Here is a 14,789-nt window from a genome sequence, read left to right as displayed (position 1 = left end):
AAAATGACAACGATCACATCCCCCAGTGGAAAGGTAATCAAACAGTGAATGAACAATGGTCATAGCCTAAAGCTTTAGAATCTAAATGGAAACTCTAACATTAATGATCACCCATGAATCTCTCAGAGGACTGACAGAAGACATGATGCACAGAAACATTTTTTTTTCAGTCATCCATGTCGAAACTCTTTTATATACTCCATTTGCTTCAGAATATATATTTACAGAGACTGTCAGTACCAGAGCACAAATGTTTTCAAATGGATAATGGGTCACAGTAGATGCCTATGTGAGAAAAACGAGGGGTTTTGTGTAATTTGTTGGGCCGTTGAACTCTTCAATGACTCTTCTGCCAAAATGATTTTGGTCAGTGAAAATTAAAACTAATCAGACATAGGACAAATGTTTACGATCGAGGTCAAGAGTGTTTACTCTTCAGCAGTTAGCTTTCAAAACAAAGAAGCTTTGACTGAAGATGTACTGAACACAGCCAAAGCTGCTATTTCATGTTACTCGGAAGAGTGGCAAACTCACAGCTACTGTTTCCAAAGCCCACCAAGTCACAGGCGTTGGCTACGAGTATAGGTGATGAAGTCCATCTCTTCATGGCAGTATCTATTTTTAAAGGCCACACACACATACAATATGATATGGTTTCCCTGAGAAAATCAGAACTGCCAAATCATTACCACATTTCTAATTTTAAATTTGAGTTAACAAACACCAAAGCAGAAGCTGAGGTTTGATTTTAAATTTTGCTCTACTAAAATTAAACTAGAATGTTATGTATTGACTTTCTCCTTATCACTAGTGGCAAATTACATTTTAAAGAAAATAAGTAGATTTTATTTTTGGTTCTTATTTATGCCTATTCATGCATACATGTATAATACACATATAAACATACATAACAGTGATGGAAAGATTACCAATTCACTCTGTCAAGAGGTGAGAGTCTCTTCCCACAAAATATAATAATGCCTAAAAATCAGATTCTATGCTTCAGAATATAACAATTTTTAAAAGATCATGTATAGTAGTAACAGTAATACAAAAGCTATCAGAACTGTGTAAAGGACTTTTTTATGTCTATATAAATATATATGTTTTAAAAATTATCATTGCATAATTAAAATCAGTAAAACTTACAGATATCCATGGCTATGTTGCTTATGTCTTGACTTATCAGCTGAAGATACAAGGAGAGGCAGCAAGAGAAAAGAAAATGTGAGAAAATAGAAGTAAAATAGGAAGTAAGAAGATGAAAAGGTAAGAGGAAGAGGAAAGGAAGAGAGAGAGAGAGAGAGAAAGAGAGAGAGAGAGAGAGAGAGAGAGAGAGAGAGAGAGAGAGAGAGAGAGAAAGGAAGGAAGGAAGGAAGGAAGGAAAGAAAAAAGGAAGGGAGGGAGGGAGGGAGGAAAGAATGGAGGAAGGAGAGAAGAGGGTAGCAGGAAAGTGGAGACAGAGGAGGTGGCTTACTCTCCTTATATTGCCCCTAAATTTCCACCCACCCCTCTGACAAACCAAAGAAGGTCAGGTGGTAACTGAGATAGTCAACCGTGTTATTTTAAAAACATTCATTCATTCAGCTCAACAGCTGAACTGAACTGTTTTTGATACACAGTCACCTAATCCAATTAAACACATGTATTCATCTAGACTTGAAGCAAGGGTTAAACAGGGGAAGTAAAGAAATATCCCTGTTTCTTTATTCTGTGTACTTAACAACTGTGGACTACTACATACTTGAAAGAAACAGCTAAGTCTTGTTGCACTTGTAGATTGAAAACTCACCCTAATCAACCTATTTTGATTTTAGGTGGAATAGAAATGCAGTGGAGAATTATCTGTCCCCCTGTGCTGTTCAATACATGAGGACATCAGTGCTTTCTCGGAGCCTGCTCAGACTAGCCAGTGGCTGGGGAGGGTGAAGGGGGAGCAGGGGGCCAAAGGAGGCCTTCTTAATCCAAAAGGACGTTTCCCTAGGAAGGCAGCAAGTTCCCTGAGGCTGAGTGGGTTGGCGGGGGGGGCGTTCCAGACTGTGGAGAATATGAAGCAAAGGCAGAGTGGGGAAGGCCCACGACACCTTGGAAAAGGAGGCCGCCACTGCAGTCAGAGTCCAGGGTGCGGAAGGAAGCATGACTGTCTTCAGAGCAAGTCACAAGGACTCCAAAGGACATCACACTGGCCACCTGAGCTGTGGACCCAGGGGCAGGGGTGAGGGCCGCAAACTTGGACATTAGCTGGTCCCTTCTCTTTGCTAACACATCCTCCAGCCCTACATTTCCTGCACTGCCCAAGAGTTCCCATTATCTTCTATTATGGGTTCATTTTAATAATGCAGGTTCTGGGGGAAAGCTACACACACACACACACATCTTGAGAGCACAGGGAACCTTAGAAATGGTGCGGGTCGACTACTGTTGTTTTAGATGAGAAGTTAAATGTCTTGTGCAGGTTCACAGGCCGTCTCTGTTCCTCCCATCCTACTGCCCCACTCGGGTTTCTAAACTGTCAGAGGTTTACAATCCGCAGACATCTGGGGGAAAATATCATTAGTAGTCACAGTGGGTGTGGCTCAAAAATAACTGCAGAGAACGGATAAATGACAAGTATTTCGCCTGGTTCACTTGGTAAGTGCAAGATCTCACACAAACCATCATCACAGAAATATCTCCAAATGACACACATCACAGCCCTGGTTCCCAAAGGACATTTTTAGTTTGCATCCATAAGTGTACAACAGTTAAAAGCAAAAGCAAGGAAAACATCATTTAAACGGATTTCTCACAAAACCCCAAGACCTTAAGCCAAAACACAAACTTAGGAAAGAACAATAAAGCTGCCAGAGGACAAGCTGGCAACATGTTACATTACAAATCCCTTAAACCACTCGGAATTCCCAGTACTTCCGATCCACATTGATCATTAAGCAAGTGCTGCCCGGGATAGCAACTTGAAGGATTTGACTATAATGTTATTAGCAATGGTGAGACTGGATCTTAATTCAAAACGTGGAAATGAACATTTCATGTGTCCAGAATCTACAAAAACTGCACTGTGTGTGTGTGTACGCGGGTCTGCATTGGGAGTATGTATTTGTGGATTGGGCGGGGGAGATGGTGAAGCCATAGAAAAACTCCCTCCGACATAATATGCTTTGATTTCTGTAGAAAAGCACCAGTGTTTTATATTTTCCCTCTGCAATCCAAGCATGACAAATCACGTGGATACATCAGCAAATGATGCACCGAGGTCCTCCAACTCATAATCAGCAAACACATGAGGTGCAAATCCACTTTCTCTGGATCTGCTCTGTCCAGCTACTGCAGTTGGAACCAATTAAAATTAAGTCATACTTTCAAGTTGACTAGTTGCACTAGCCATATTTTCAAGTGCTCAACAGACACCCTACAGAACAGAGCCAACTAGACAATATTTCCATCAACACAGAAAGTTCGACTGGACAGTGATGAGTCAGACACCTGGGCAGCCTGACTGTGTTTCAGTGGGTGAATGGGCCACTACAGAGCTGTGTCCTCCAGAGAGCATCACCTAGGGACCGTCAGGCATTTATTTCTAAGATCCTCACTTCTGTACAAATAATCAGAATGAGACTTTAGTTTCTCATGTGTTCTTAACTTTCTGGGAGTCAAAGCCCCTTGAAGAAAAATGCTATAAACAATGGATCTGCTCCTCCATTAAATGAGTTTTCAAAACAAGGGAACATTTTTTTCATGTAGTTGTTGAAAAATATTCTAACCTTCTAAAGGCTGTTCGTGGACCTGTTTAAAATAGTCTGTTCAACAAAGTCATTTCTTACAGTGGTCATATCAAATATAATTTCCCTGCAATAACAATTTTGTCTTCACCCTGCCCTATGTTATCTACCTGTCAGTCTTCTTTCTTTTCTGTTTTTAATTTGAGCTCATTAATTATAGAAATTATCATCCGCTCTCACATTAGCCACATAGCATAGCATACTCAGAAAACTCAAATAACAAAAATAACCCTCAAATACTCAAATAACACATAGCAAACTCAGAAAACTCTCAACTTAGAAAACTCTCCATTAAAATACCAAGGTAATTTGTTCTCCTCAAATCTTAGAGCATCCATTTACCACCTAATTACCATTTTTATCTGGAGCTACTAAATAAATTGTAATTTACTCTTAATGAAATAATTATCTTGTGAAGGACAAATGTTGGAATGTTTATAGTGCCATGAACCGATGTGAATGTCCTTCATAACTTATGCAAAATTAAATGTAAAAATAGTAACATACCATGTAGGCAGGAAGGCAGCTAATGCACTAGTTTGCATAAAATCAGCTTCACCGGGTGGTAGAGGTGAATAATCTTCAAACAGAAAACATGCAGAAAGATAGAACACGGATTTCAAAGTTTCTTTTGTAAAACAGGTTCTCTCACACTACTAGTGACACACAATAAATAGTTCATCTGATGTGACTAAGTTCTTTCTAAACTCTAAAGTCTTCAGGTAAAACTACCTTTGTTTTTCAATTTCTACTAACTTTTATAATAAAATTTTCAAGACAGACAAATTCTGATAAGACAGAAATCAGTTGATTTGATAATTTACATCTGGAACATCCTGATTGAAGGGATAGTAAGGTCAACCTTTGCCTTATTAATGGATCAACATTTTATAGACAGTACGTTATGACAGTAGAGAGAACATGGGTTATAAAAAAGGTGGGTATCTGATCTGTACTTGTCTACATTGAACAGATTTTTTTTAAAAGCATATGAACTTTACCAGTATGAATTATAGGGGAGGAGAGAATGTTGGAACATTGAAAATGCAAACAGAAGGTAGATACTAACCCTAAGAAGTGGCTTCTTTGTGTTAGGATCCATGACAGGTATTTTAAATTCTGTCATTTAAGCACTTTAAAGACTGAGGTTGAAGATGAAGAGAATCTCTCAGAGCATTTGAGTATGTCTCCATTAGAACGCAAGCTCCATGAGGGCAGGGATTTTGTTTTACACTGTTCTTTTCTCAGCACCCATACCAGTTCGTGGCACACAGTATGAGCTCAGAAAATAATTGTTGATAAAGAGTGGGTGCCTGGAAGTGAGCTAATAAACTTAAAGGGGGAAAAATAAAGCTGAGCACAGCATACTCCTGTTGTGAATAGGAAAATGTGTCTCAGGAATCAGGAGTAAAAGAAAAGCCCAAAAAAGATAAGAATATATCAGGTTAGAGAAAAGTGAAGTGTTTAAATGAACACAAAAGAAACAAGAGCTTAATCTGAAGAGATGGCAGAAACTTGGAAAAATAAAGGATTGAAGACCAAGAATGGCGATCAAACCAACCAAGAAGGAAAAAATCGGCTGCACACTTAGTTCAATAGAAGCCAGCAAGTAGTGAAAAGACATTTTTAAACATACATGTATTCTTGCTCAAGACATCTCTAACTTCTTCCTGCTCTCCCGCCTTGAACAACCACCTTCCAGATACAGGGTCTCCTTTCCAAGGAAGGTTAGAATATTTTCAAGTTCTAAAACTTTTGGATTACAGAATCCAAATAAGTAGAAGGGACTTTAGAAATCCTTCAGTTCAATGCTCATTTTAATGAATGAGGCTCAGAGAGGTTGAGAACTCACCCAAGGTCACACAGCTGGTTATTCATTAAGACCAGGACTGCTCCTGCTTACTCTGCCATTGCCTGAAGCACTCCTCGGTCAAACACCTTCAATTTCCATATGTACTGAATGTTCTTCCTCCACTGAGAGGAGGGAAAACACTTATCGGAAGCCTTTTTTTGGGGAGGTGGGGATAGGGGAGAGTCAAGGGTGGGTAGAGCACAAAGCTTGTTTGCTATCCCGGCTTTCACATTATTTTCCTCCCATGTGTTCCTCACTCCACCTTCTTACTGTAACTCCCTTTTGAAATATTTAAGAACTGTCAGCTGCCTACAAGCTCCTTGAAGCCTCCAGAGAGAAGAACTGATAGAAATCCAAATAAATAAATTCCATCTCACATGGGAGGATGCTGTGTTGGTCTACAATGCATAGCATGAAGCTTACTCATCCCAGCCAACGGCATCACAATAATATCTACTCATGGAATTTTAAAACATTCAACACTTTCAATCAAAAGTGCATGAAATGATAAAGCCAAATGATGATGTGTGTTTGTGCTAAAATAAACATCTGGTGGAAATTAGGACTGTGACCATACTTTGGAGAGCCATATACCTTAACATGCCCACTTTTTTTAATTTTAATTTTTTTCCTAACCTGGCTTAAACCTAGAGAGTCATTAGTTGCATTAGGTACCCAAAGCAATACTTGCAACAACAACAACAAAAAATAGACATTAAAATCTTATTTGTTCTTGGGTTTCATAATAGCAACTTGTAAAGGAATGAACTAATTGCAAAATAAACAAATGTAGCTGAATTTTGTGATTATCCTTAGTACATGATAAACTGAAATAGGCAAATTAAAAAAACTTTTTTCTAAGAAAAACTGTACACAAAAACAGTACTAAACCTTTTAAAGGTTAGTTTACCTTTCATAACCTGCTTCCTAGTTTAATATATTTTTCGCTACTGAAAATCAACTGCTTTCCTATTCAAGTTTTGGCTGCAACGTCTTGTTTGTTCTTGAGTGTGTAGCACGTGTGCAAGTACAATATGTGCATATTTTTAAATTTTGATTTAAATGGTATAAAGTTTGATACAGTATTTTCAGGATGTATGAAAAGACCAGATCTTAAAAAATGTAAAACATTCAGAATCTTAAAAACATAAAAACATCAATATGATCTTTCAGTGTAATAGCTGCCATATATCTGAGCCTAAGTTATTTGCCAACTTTCCATCCACAGAAGGTAATTGAAAATTCAGAAAGAAACAAGAGAACTCTGATTAATCAAAACGCAGTCCACAAATTTTAGGCGCCTTATTTATAAAAGCCCTGTAAGTCTTCACTCAGAAACTGATTGTTCTTTTTTATGCATAATTCTATCATTACTGGTTATACAGGATACAAACTCTAACATAGGTTAACTAGAAGGGAACAACTTCTCATTGAAGAGAAAAATAAGCTATAAAACCTAAATGAATATATTACATCTGAAATGGATAGAACATATGATTCACGGTACAAAGAACAGCACAAGAATTTTTATCTTAACTTGGACCCTAAGAAGAGAGAGATGAGCAAGTGAAGTGACAGACAATGCTTTAGAAAATAAATCCAGTCTGGGACATTCAGTGCAGAGGCCAGAGTCCTGTCACCTTACTACACCTGAGACGGGATCCTTACAAAGAGGCGCTCGGAGGTAAAGCTCCGTGGGGTTGAAGCCATTGGGAGATCACAAAGGTCTCCGACAGGAGAGAACAGTGCCCAGCGAGTTGTGGGTGTTGAGTAAATGGGCAGTGAAAGAAATAGGGGACTGTGTGAGGTCAAGGGGAGCTTTATTTAGGATGGAGGAAACTTGAGTATGCTTTCAACATGAGGAGGAAGAGCCAGGAGAAGGGCACAAATTGGAAATAAGAGAAATGGGGGACAACTGTCTGGGAAGAGATGGCATGAAGAGCACAGAGGAACAGACTAGCCTTGCTAGACCACCTTTACCCCTGGGAAGCCTTCTTCAAATCCCCACCTGACCTAGTTCCTCCCAACTTGTGGTTCCACAAGGAAGTCGTTTAAAACAGTGCTACTCAAAGTCGGTCCTTGGACCAGAGGCATTATATCAACTGTGCTCTTGGTTGCCAAATGTCTGGCCCTGCCCCCATATCTACTGAATCACAATCTGCACATTAGCAAGAGCCTATTCAAGTTGGAGAAGTGCTGGCTTAAAGCAATGGTTATAAATATGGGTATTGAAATTAGATATATCTGGGTTCAAATCCAGCTCTACCCTGACCCCATGTTATATGCCTTTGGGAAAGCTTCTCTAAGCCTCAGCTTTATCCTCTGTGGAACAGGAATCATGCCAAACATATTTCTCAGGGTCTGTTGTGAACGTTAAATGAGATAATGTAGGTAAAGAGCTTGGCACACAGTGATACTACAGATGGCGTGTTATTATTGTGCATCCCTTCCAGTCTACTTGTATAATAGTTTCATCATTTCTATGTTTGAACCCATTCAGGGAATGAGTTCACCAAGGACAGGGAACATGCTTCAGTCATTTTCATGTTAAGGCATCCAACCCGGAGGCTGCAGCAGTTGTGCAATATTGATGTGAAGCGCTCAACCTGTTGAAATGAATCCAGTGTGTGACATGGGTAAATCAACTATTCCAAAGCAAATATTAAAGTTCTTTCTTTGACTATATTGACACAAAAGCCAGTTAGAAATAGGTTCTGAACTTGTTGGGGATGAAAGGATTAACTTTCAGAAGAGAATAATCAAGTGACAAAGCGAAATTCCTCTTTCAAAGCCTCCTACGATAGGGAGTGCCCATAAGAAAGTGAGCTAGCGCTCTCTCTGCATGGCCATCAAGGTGCTAGGCGGGTCCCCTCGGAGGTCAGCAGTGCAAAGCACTCTGAGATGCTTCATCTAAGGGATCAAGCTGAATGCTTGAGAAAAGTACATTCAGTCCAATCACACCACTAGATGAGTTTCTTCGTTTTAGGCAAGGTTCCAATAACAAAGTGGCTGACTTCACCGAATGCACCTTAATTTCCTGTGTTGGCAAAAGCACACATAAACCCCATCAGGCCTGTAATAGTAAGACAAATGTTTCTGCTTGCATTATGAGATATGGAAAAAAAACAGAACTCATAACACAGAACACCCACTTCTATAGTGAATAGTACGTAACACTGGCAAAACATTTTATGGCGCACAGTTAAATTTTGATATAAAGAATCCATAAGTCATTCCAATGAAATTCAACTCAATCAACTCCTATCTGTGGAGCACTCAGTGGGCAGTGGGCACTGAGCTAGATCCTGATTGGCAAGGGGGCTGGACCCCAGGTGCCTCTCCGGGCACCCTACAGAGGAAGGGAGCGCCAGGACATGCTGCCAGGACCCCGGAGCCCAGAGGCAAAAGGCCAGAGGAAGTTTCTGGGAATATCTCCTTTTGAGATGACCTCCCTGGCCGGCAAGAAAAGGTAGAACACTTCAGGGTGGCGTACCAGCAAAAACAGTGGCATCAAAGACGTGGAAAGGGAGGCTGTGGAGCTGAACTTTACCCTTTAATCAGTGGGAAACTATGGAGGGTTTGGCTTTTGAGGAGTAACATGATCAGCTCTTTGTTTAGGAAGGTCTTTCTGAGGATGGACTGAACAGTGGAGAACCTGCGGGACAAAAAGACCAATTAAGGGTAAAGCAATCATCTGGGTAAGGAGGAGGTGGGAGGCAGGAGCATCATTTTGGAGAGAGACTTAGTGGCTTTGGTGACCTATTGGGAGAGGAGTCAAGGGTGCTGGCATGGCTTCTGGTTCAGTTGCAAAACAATTAAGAGTTGACCTGCAGGAAAGCAGCAGATCGGGGAATTTTCCTGGTCACAGGCAGGCCCTCTGAGATGTGCGCGTTAATATAAAATTGCAGTGAGTGTCCAGAAATCCCAGGCAGCCCCAGAGTGAGGAGAGGACTTCTTTTGCACTCCCAAAATAAAAAGAGGCTCTTGGTGGCTCATTCCCACAGCTCTCCGTGCAACCTGTGACCCTGAAAGCTGTAGCTTTCTAGACATCTTTATAAAAGCCAGTGCCCCTTTTCTTTGGATACAATCCCTCAATTGTACAATTGTAAATGACCCTACGTGTCGCCAAGGATGTTCATTCTGAATTGAAATTCAAAATCTTCCAGCAAGAAACAGTATGTCTCCAAATACAAGCAAAGATATTGTTGAATATCGTTTGTTGAATGAAAGTAATGTAAGCTGGGTGCTTTAACCGAATTTTCCTTTGAAAGTTATGCTCCTGCTACCGGAATCAGACTAATCTCAAAAAAGCAATTCTCTGAGGACTCTCTCTGCCCATCTCTGTCACCTCCTGTCTTCTTCAGAGGAATGACAAGATGGTCCACTCCTGGCAGGACACCCAACTCCTCAAGAGCTCTCCTGAGTAGGTGAGAAGCAGCAGCCACATATGCCAAGCTCAGTGCTGCTTCTCTCTGGGCTGGCGGAGGGCATTTAGACCTTGCAGTTTTTCTCAGCGGGGGATCCCACCCGCATTTTGGCCAAGGCAATGCTTTGTCCTATTGGACTGTCCCACATCACGGGGCATTTACGATTCATAACTACATTCCCCCAAATGCTAGCCATAGTTATTGTTGTGAAAAACCAGAAACACCCCAAGCATTTCCAAACACTCACTAGGGTTGTGGCACTACCTCTGGTTGCAAACCATAGCAGTATTCACTGATGAAGCTCATTTCTATAAATATTTTGTTTTTCTACCTGATAAAAATAATTACTGCTCCTACTGGTCCATCTGATACGGTATAAAGAAACAATCTTTTTTTATTTTTTTTCTCAAAGGAGAAATCTGTCAAATAAACTATAAATATTCTCCAGCTTATTGCTATTTTTCAGCAGAAACAAGTAATCAAGCTAAATTACAGAGACCACAGCTATCTCTAGGACTTCAAAAGGCTTATACAGCATTTTTCTTGGAGAATTTAAAAATGAAATACAGTTCCAAATCTAGAAGCTAAAGTGAGATTTTCTTTTCTTTTCTTTAATAAATTCTGGAACTCAAAGGATCAAGCTAGAAGAATCACAGTACCAAGAAAAAGAACCCTCAAAACAAAGATGTATTAAAAATAAGAGTGAAATAAAACTTGCCCTTCTGACATCCACCCCCATACTTGAGATACAACGATTGAAGTACTTTGTATTGTGAATACATTTTTCATTCTGAGGCTTCAAGTGCTAAGATTTAGTCAGAATGTACTTACTAAATTATATTAATCAAATTGTTAGCATAAACTTCTCGGTACCATAAAGTAAGCTCTTTCGTTTTTAAGGAAAAAAAAAAAAATCCAATCTTTCCCAAATCAAAAAACGTGCCCTAAAGTAACGAGAGGGGTAACTTGCAATAACTAACACATACTGGGAGAACATTCTAGTGTTTGAAGTCAACAAATCCTTGGGAAGCATGCTCAGACAGACAGCACTTAAAAAAAACAACTGCATTTAGATTTATAGGAAGATTTTTTCACTTACTTCAAATTTCTGTATAATCCTTGCTCCTCTTTGTTAAAGGGGGAGGGGGAGAATCACACAGTAATTTCTTTTTTTTTCTAATTAAAAAATAAACAAAACAAAATACGTTATAGCTTCGAATCCGGCTTTGGGTGTCCTCAAGTATTTTCTTTGAGTCTCCCTTCCATAAATACTACTTTCAAATTCTCAACAAGAAGTAAAATATCAAAAGTTAGGCCAAAACACTGTACAAAATCACATATCACAAGGCAAACCAGGCAAGTGCATCTATTCGAAGTGATCATTCAGAAGAGGATAAATTTAGAACGGTGCTTTCCAAAAGGAGTCTGGGTGCCAACTGCAGTACAGGTGAAGGCTACATCCCAAAAGTTTCTCTGAAAAAAGATCGCCAAAATATGATTAAAAGAAGTCTTCTTTTTGAAGTAGTCACTCCCCCGGTGTCCTTGATACTGACATTCCCCAATCTGGCCTTGGTGTGGCCATCCATTACTGGGTAAATCCACGTGAAACCTGAGGACACTTCAGCCTGGGAGGACGCTGTCAGATGCAGTGGGGCAATTTCACATGGGACGGGCCTTTTATGGCCTGAACTCGAGAGCCTTGATCCCAGCTAATCTACCAAAATAGCTCTGGAAACTCAGAGGAGCCCATCAGCTGTTGCAATGGGCCTGGCTAGCAGCTACTTCAAATGCAGTGAGATTGTTCGCATTGTCTTTCGGCTTGTTTTATAGAGAAATAAAACATGCAACATCCGTCTACTGAACAGGCTATAATAGAACAGAATGGAGTGGGCAAACATGTCTCTAGTACTAGTTTTGGGGTTAAAAAAGAACACAATCATTGATAAAGCTCAGATGCTGAATACTCAGAAAGTAATATACCATATGTACACACACACACACACACACACACACACACACACACACACACACACTAAACAGCATGCTAGAAAGGCAGGTCTATTCCTTAGTTTACAAGTTGTGTAGACATCTGCGGATTTCTTCCCAATTCCAATAATTGTAGAAAATAAGTCATCATAAGGAAGAATTTCCCTGGAAGGTCTTTCTCTAAAACAACACCTATATTTTGTCTTAAAGCCAAAGACAATGCTCCAACTGGCAAGATCTACCCTCAGGTGGATCACAGGTCACTCAACTCACTTAAAAATCAGTGGAACCTTAACTAATAATAATAATAAAGAACTATCAAGCACAACCACTTCTAAAAAAAGACTATTTACATTTTTTAAATATGAAAACTAAAGATTACAACCCTGTTTACAAAAATACTTACAATTGTAGGTGTCCCTGTTGTTAGGGAGAATGAAAGTCTCAATTGTTCATCCGCACTTCAACATAAATCACAAAGCCAGAACTCCCTGGCCGGAGCAAAAGCTGTGCTGTGCGCTGGGAGGCTGGGGTGGTAAGCCTCTGGGAAGCGGTTCTCAGACCACCAGCTGCATCTGTCAGCAGAGGCCTCCCAAAGCAGGATCTGAATTCCTGTTATTAATTAGCCCTGCAGGACAAAGCCTCCTCCTAAACAGACAGTCCTGCGGCCAGGTAAAAAGATGGCAGATATCCTGGACTGCCATAATAAACACCACCTTCATGACTATTTTGTACAAGGATTAAAAACAATTTGTCCAAGCCAAATTTTTCACCTGTTTCAAGATGACAAACAAATTTCGCAGCATGACATCCGCTTCCTAATCTCAGTCCTGGCCCTCATCTTATTTTCCTTTTGACCCATTTTGCTTTTCATCCATTTGAAATTTATTGTATGTTGTTTTATATGTTTATATAAGCTGCTTTAAACTCCTGCTCCTGGAGCAAAGCAGTGCAAAAATAGATAAAAACATATGTAAAACAGTTGACCAGGGATTCTTTTAAAAAAATACAGGGGGAGAAAACGAATCACTATTACCACAACAGTGCAGTTTTTTCCCCCTAAAAAAGATTCACTCCCACAAAATAAACATCTAACTATTGCATGCCTCTTAAATTGTCCCTCACTGCTCCCTGTAGCAACTAAACTGGCCTAAATTCGTACTTTAGAGTATAACAGAATAATTCTTCTCAGATGTCCCTTTTATACACCCTTTTTGTCTTTGTCCAAATCCAGTTAATTCTACCTGTGCAACTTGTTCAAACATTTTCTTCAATTTTTCTTCTATCTGCCAAATTCAGGAAACTCTCCTCATACAAATTTCTTTCCAAAAAAGGACAGTAATCAGACCTGATATACATGAGAGTAGATTTCATGATATACCCAGGAAGAAAATGGAAACTCACATATTATGGATTAAAATTAAAATAAGAACTAGACTTATACCAAAGCCGGACATTACCAAGATGTTTGACAAATAATTATTTCTCATTTGATATTATTTAATACTAGTATTACAACAATATGGTAGACTACTATTCTTTCTACTAAGTGTTCATTATATCAGCTTTATTGAGAGGTTTAATCTTTTATGAGCTATTCTAGGAACCATATCTATTTATGATGTTGTTTCGGAAAGAAACTACATTCATATTTCTATAACCCTTATTTTATAACAAAAATGAACATGTTGAAAGCAAAACTGAAAACATAACACCATTTACAATCATTCCAAAGAACATAAAATATTTAGATTAAAGTTAACATGTACAAGATCTGTATGCTGTAAATAATATAGTGCTGATAAAAGACATCCAAGAAGACCTAAATACATAGACATACTAGGTCAATTAAGTTCGCGAACTCATCCTAGAAAAAGTGCTGAATATTTATTGCTGAATATCACTACGGTCACCTTCGAAGTACTGCCCGTGGGAAACTATGCACTGATGCCAGCACCTAGTCCACCCTTCAAAAGCCCTTTTGGAACTCTTTTTCTAGAATGCCCAGCCAAGCTGTCGTCGTATTACCCTTGATGTCCTGAATGCCATCAAAATGTCTTCCTTTCAATATTTCCTTTATCTTTGAGTAAAGAAAGAAGTCACTGGGGACCAGACCAGACGAGTAGGGAGGGTGTTCCACTGGTTATTTGTTTACTGGCTAAAAACTCCCTCACAGGCAGTGCCGTGTGAGCTGGTGCATTGTCATGATGCAAGAACCATGAATTGTTGATGAAAAGTTCAGGTCGTCTAACTTTTTCATGTAGCCTTTTCAGCACTTCCAAATAGTAAACTTGGTTAACTGTTTGTCCAGTTGGTACAAATTCATAATGAATAATCCCTCTGATATCAAAAAAGGTTAGCAACAGCGTTGCAACAAGTTTGGGAACTTAATTGTCACACCTTGTAGACTGTGTTCATGTGTTGGAATAGTAAATGTGTCAGTTCTCCCCAAAACAATCTAGATTAATGCAATTACTATCAACATCCCAGCAAAGTTTTTTCATAGATTTAGACAAGCTTATTTCAAAACATACATGCAGAGGCACAGGCCTTAGAATAGCTAAAACAATCTTGAAAAAGGAGAATAGTGTAATCAATCTATCCATATTGAGGTCTACTATATAGCTACAGTAATGGAATATAGAATCCAGAAACAGACCCACAGAAATATAGCCAGCTGATTTTTGACAAAAGGTGCCTTTTCAACAAATGATACTGAAGCAATTGGACGTCTATGGGGGGAGG

General features: G+C 39.4%; 1 protein-coding gene across 6 annotated transcripts in view; it reads right to left on the bottom strand.

Moving 5' to 3' along the window:
• SVIL (supervillin) overlaps positions 1-14,789 on the bottom strand; it is a 222,548-nt gene that overhangs the window by 134,691 nt on the left and 73,068 nt on the right. Inside the window, exon 1 of one of the 6 annotated variants that reach the window (XM_033105617.1) lies at positions 11,158-11,212. The exons of 4 other annotated variants lie outside the window; for them this stretch is intronic. Coding sequence is in view for 1 of the 2 variants with exons in the window: in XM_033105607.1 (XP_032961498.1) it covers positions 1,150-1,159 (10 nt within the window). In the remaining variant the exon portion in view is untranslated. Of the gene's footprint in view, positions 1-1,149; positions 1,239-11,157; positions 11,213-14,789 lie in introns of those variants that run through there. One more of the 6 variants, XM_033105607.1, reaches the window with a different exon arrangement.

Source organism: Rhinolophus ferrumequinum, chromosome 5 (genome assembly GCF_004115265.2).
Source record: "Rhinolophus ferrumequinum isolate MPI-CBG mRhiFer1 chromosome 5, mRhiFer1_v1.p, whole genome shotgun sequence".
Classification (NCBI taxonomy): domain Eukaryota; kingdom Metazoa; phylum Chordata; class Mammalia; order Chiroptera; family Rhinolophidae; genus Rhinolophus; species Rhinolophus ferrumequinum.
The sequence above is the reverse complement of the archived record's forward strand: the minus strand, read 5'-3'. Positions and strand labels throughout refer to the sequence as shown.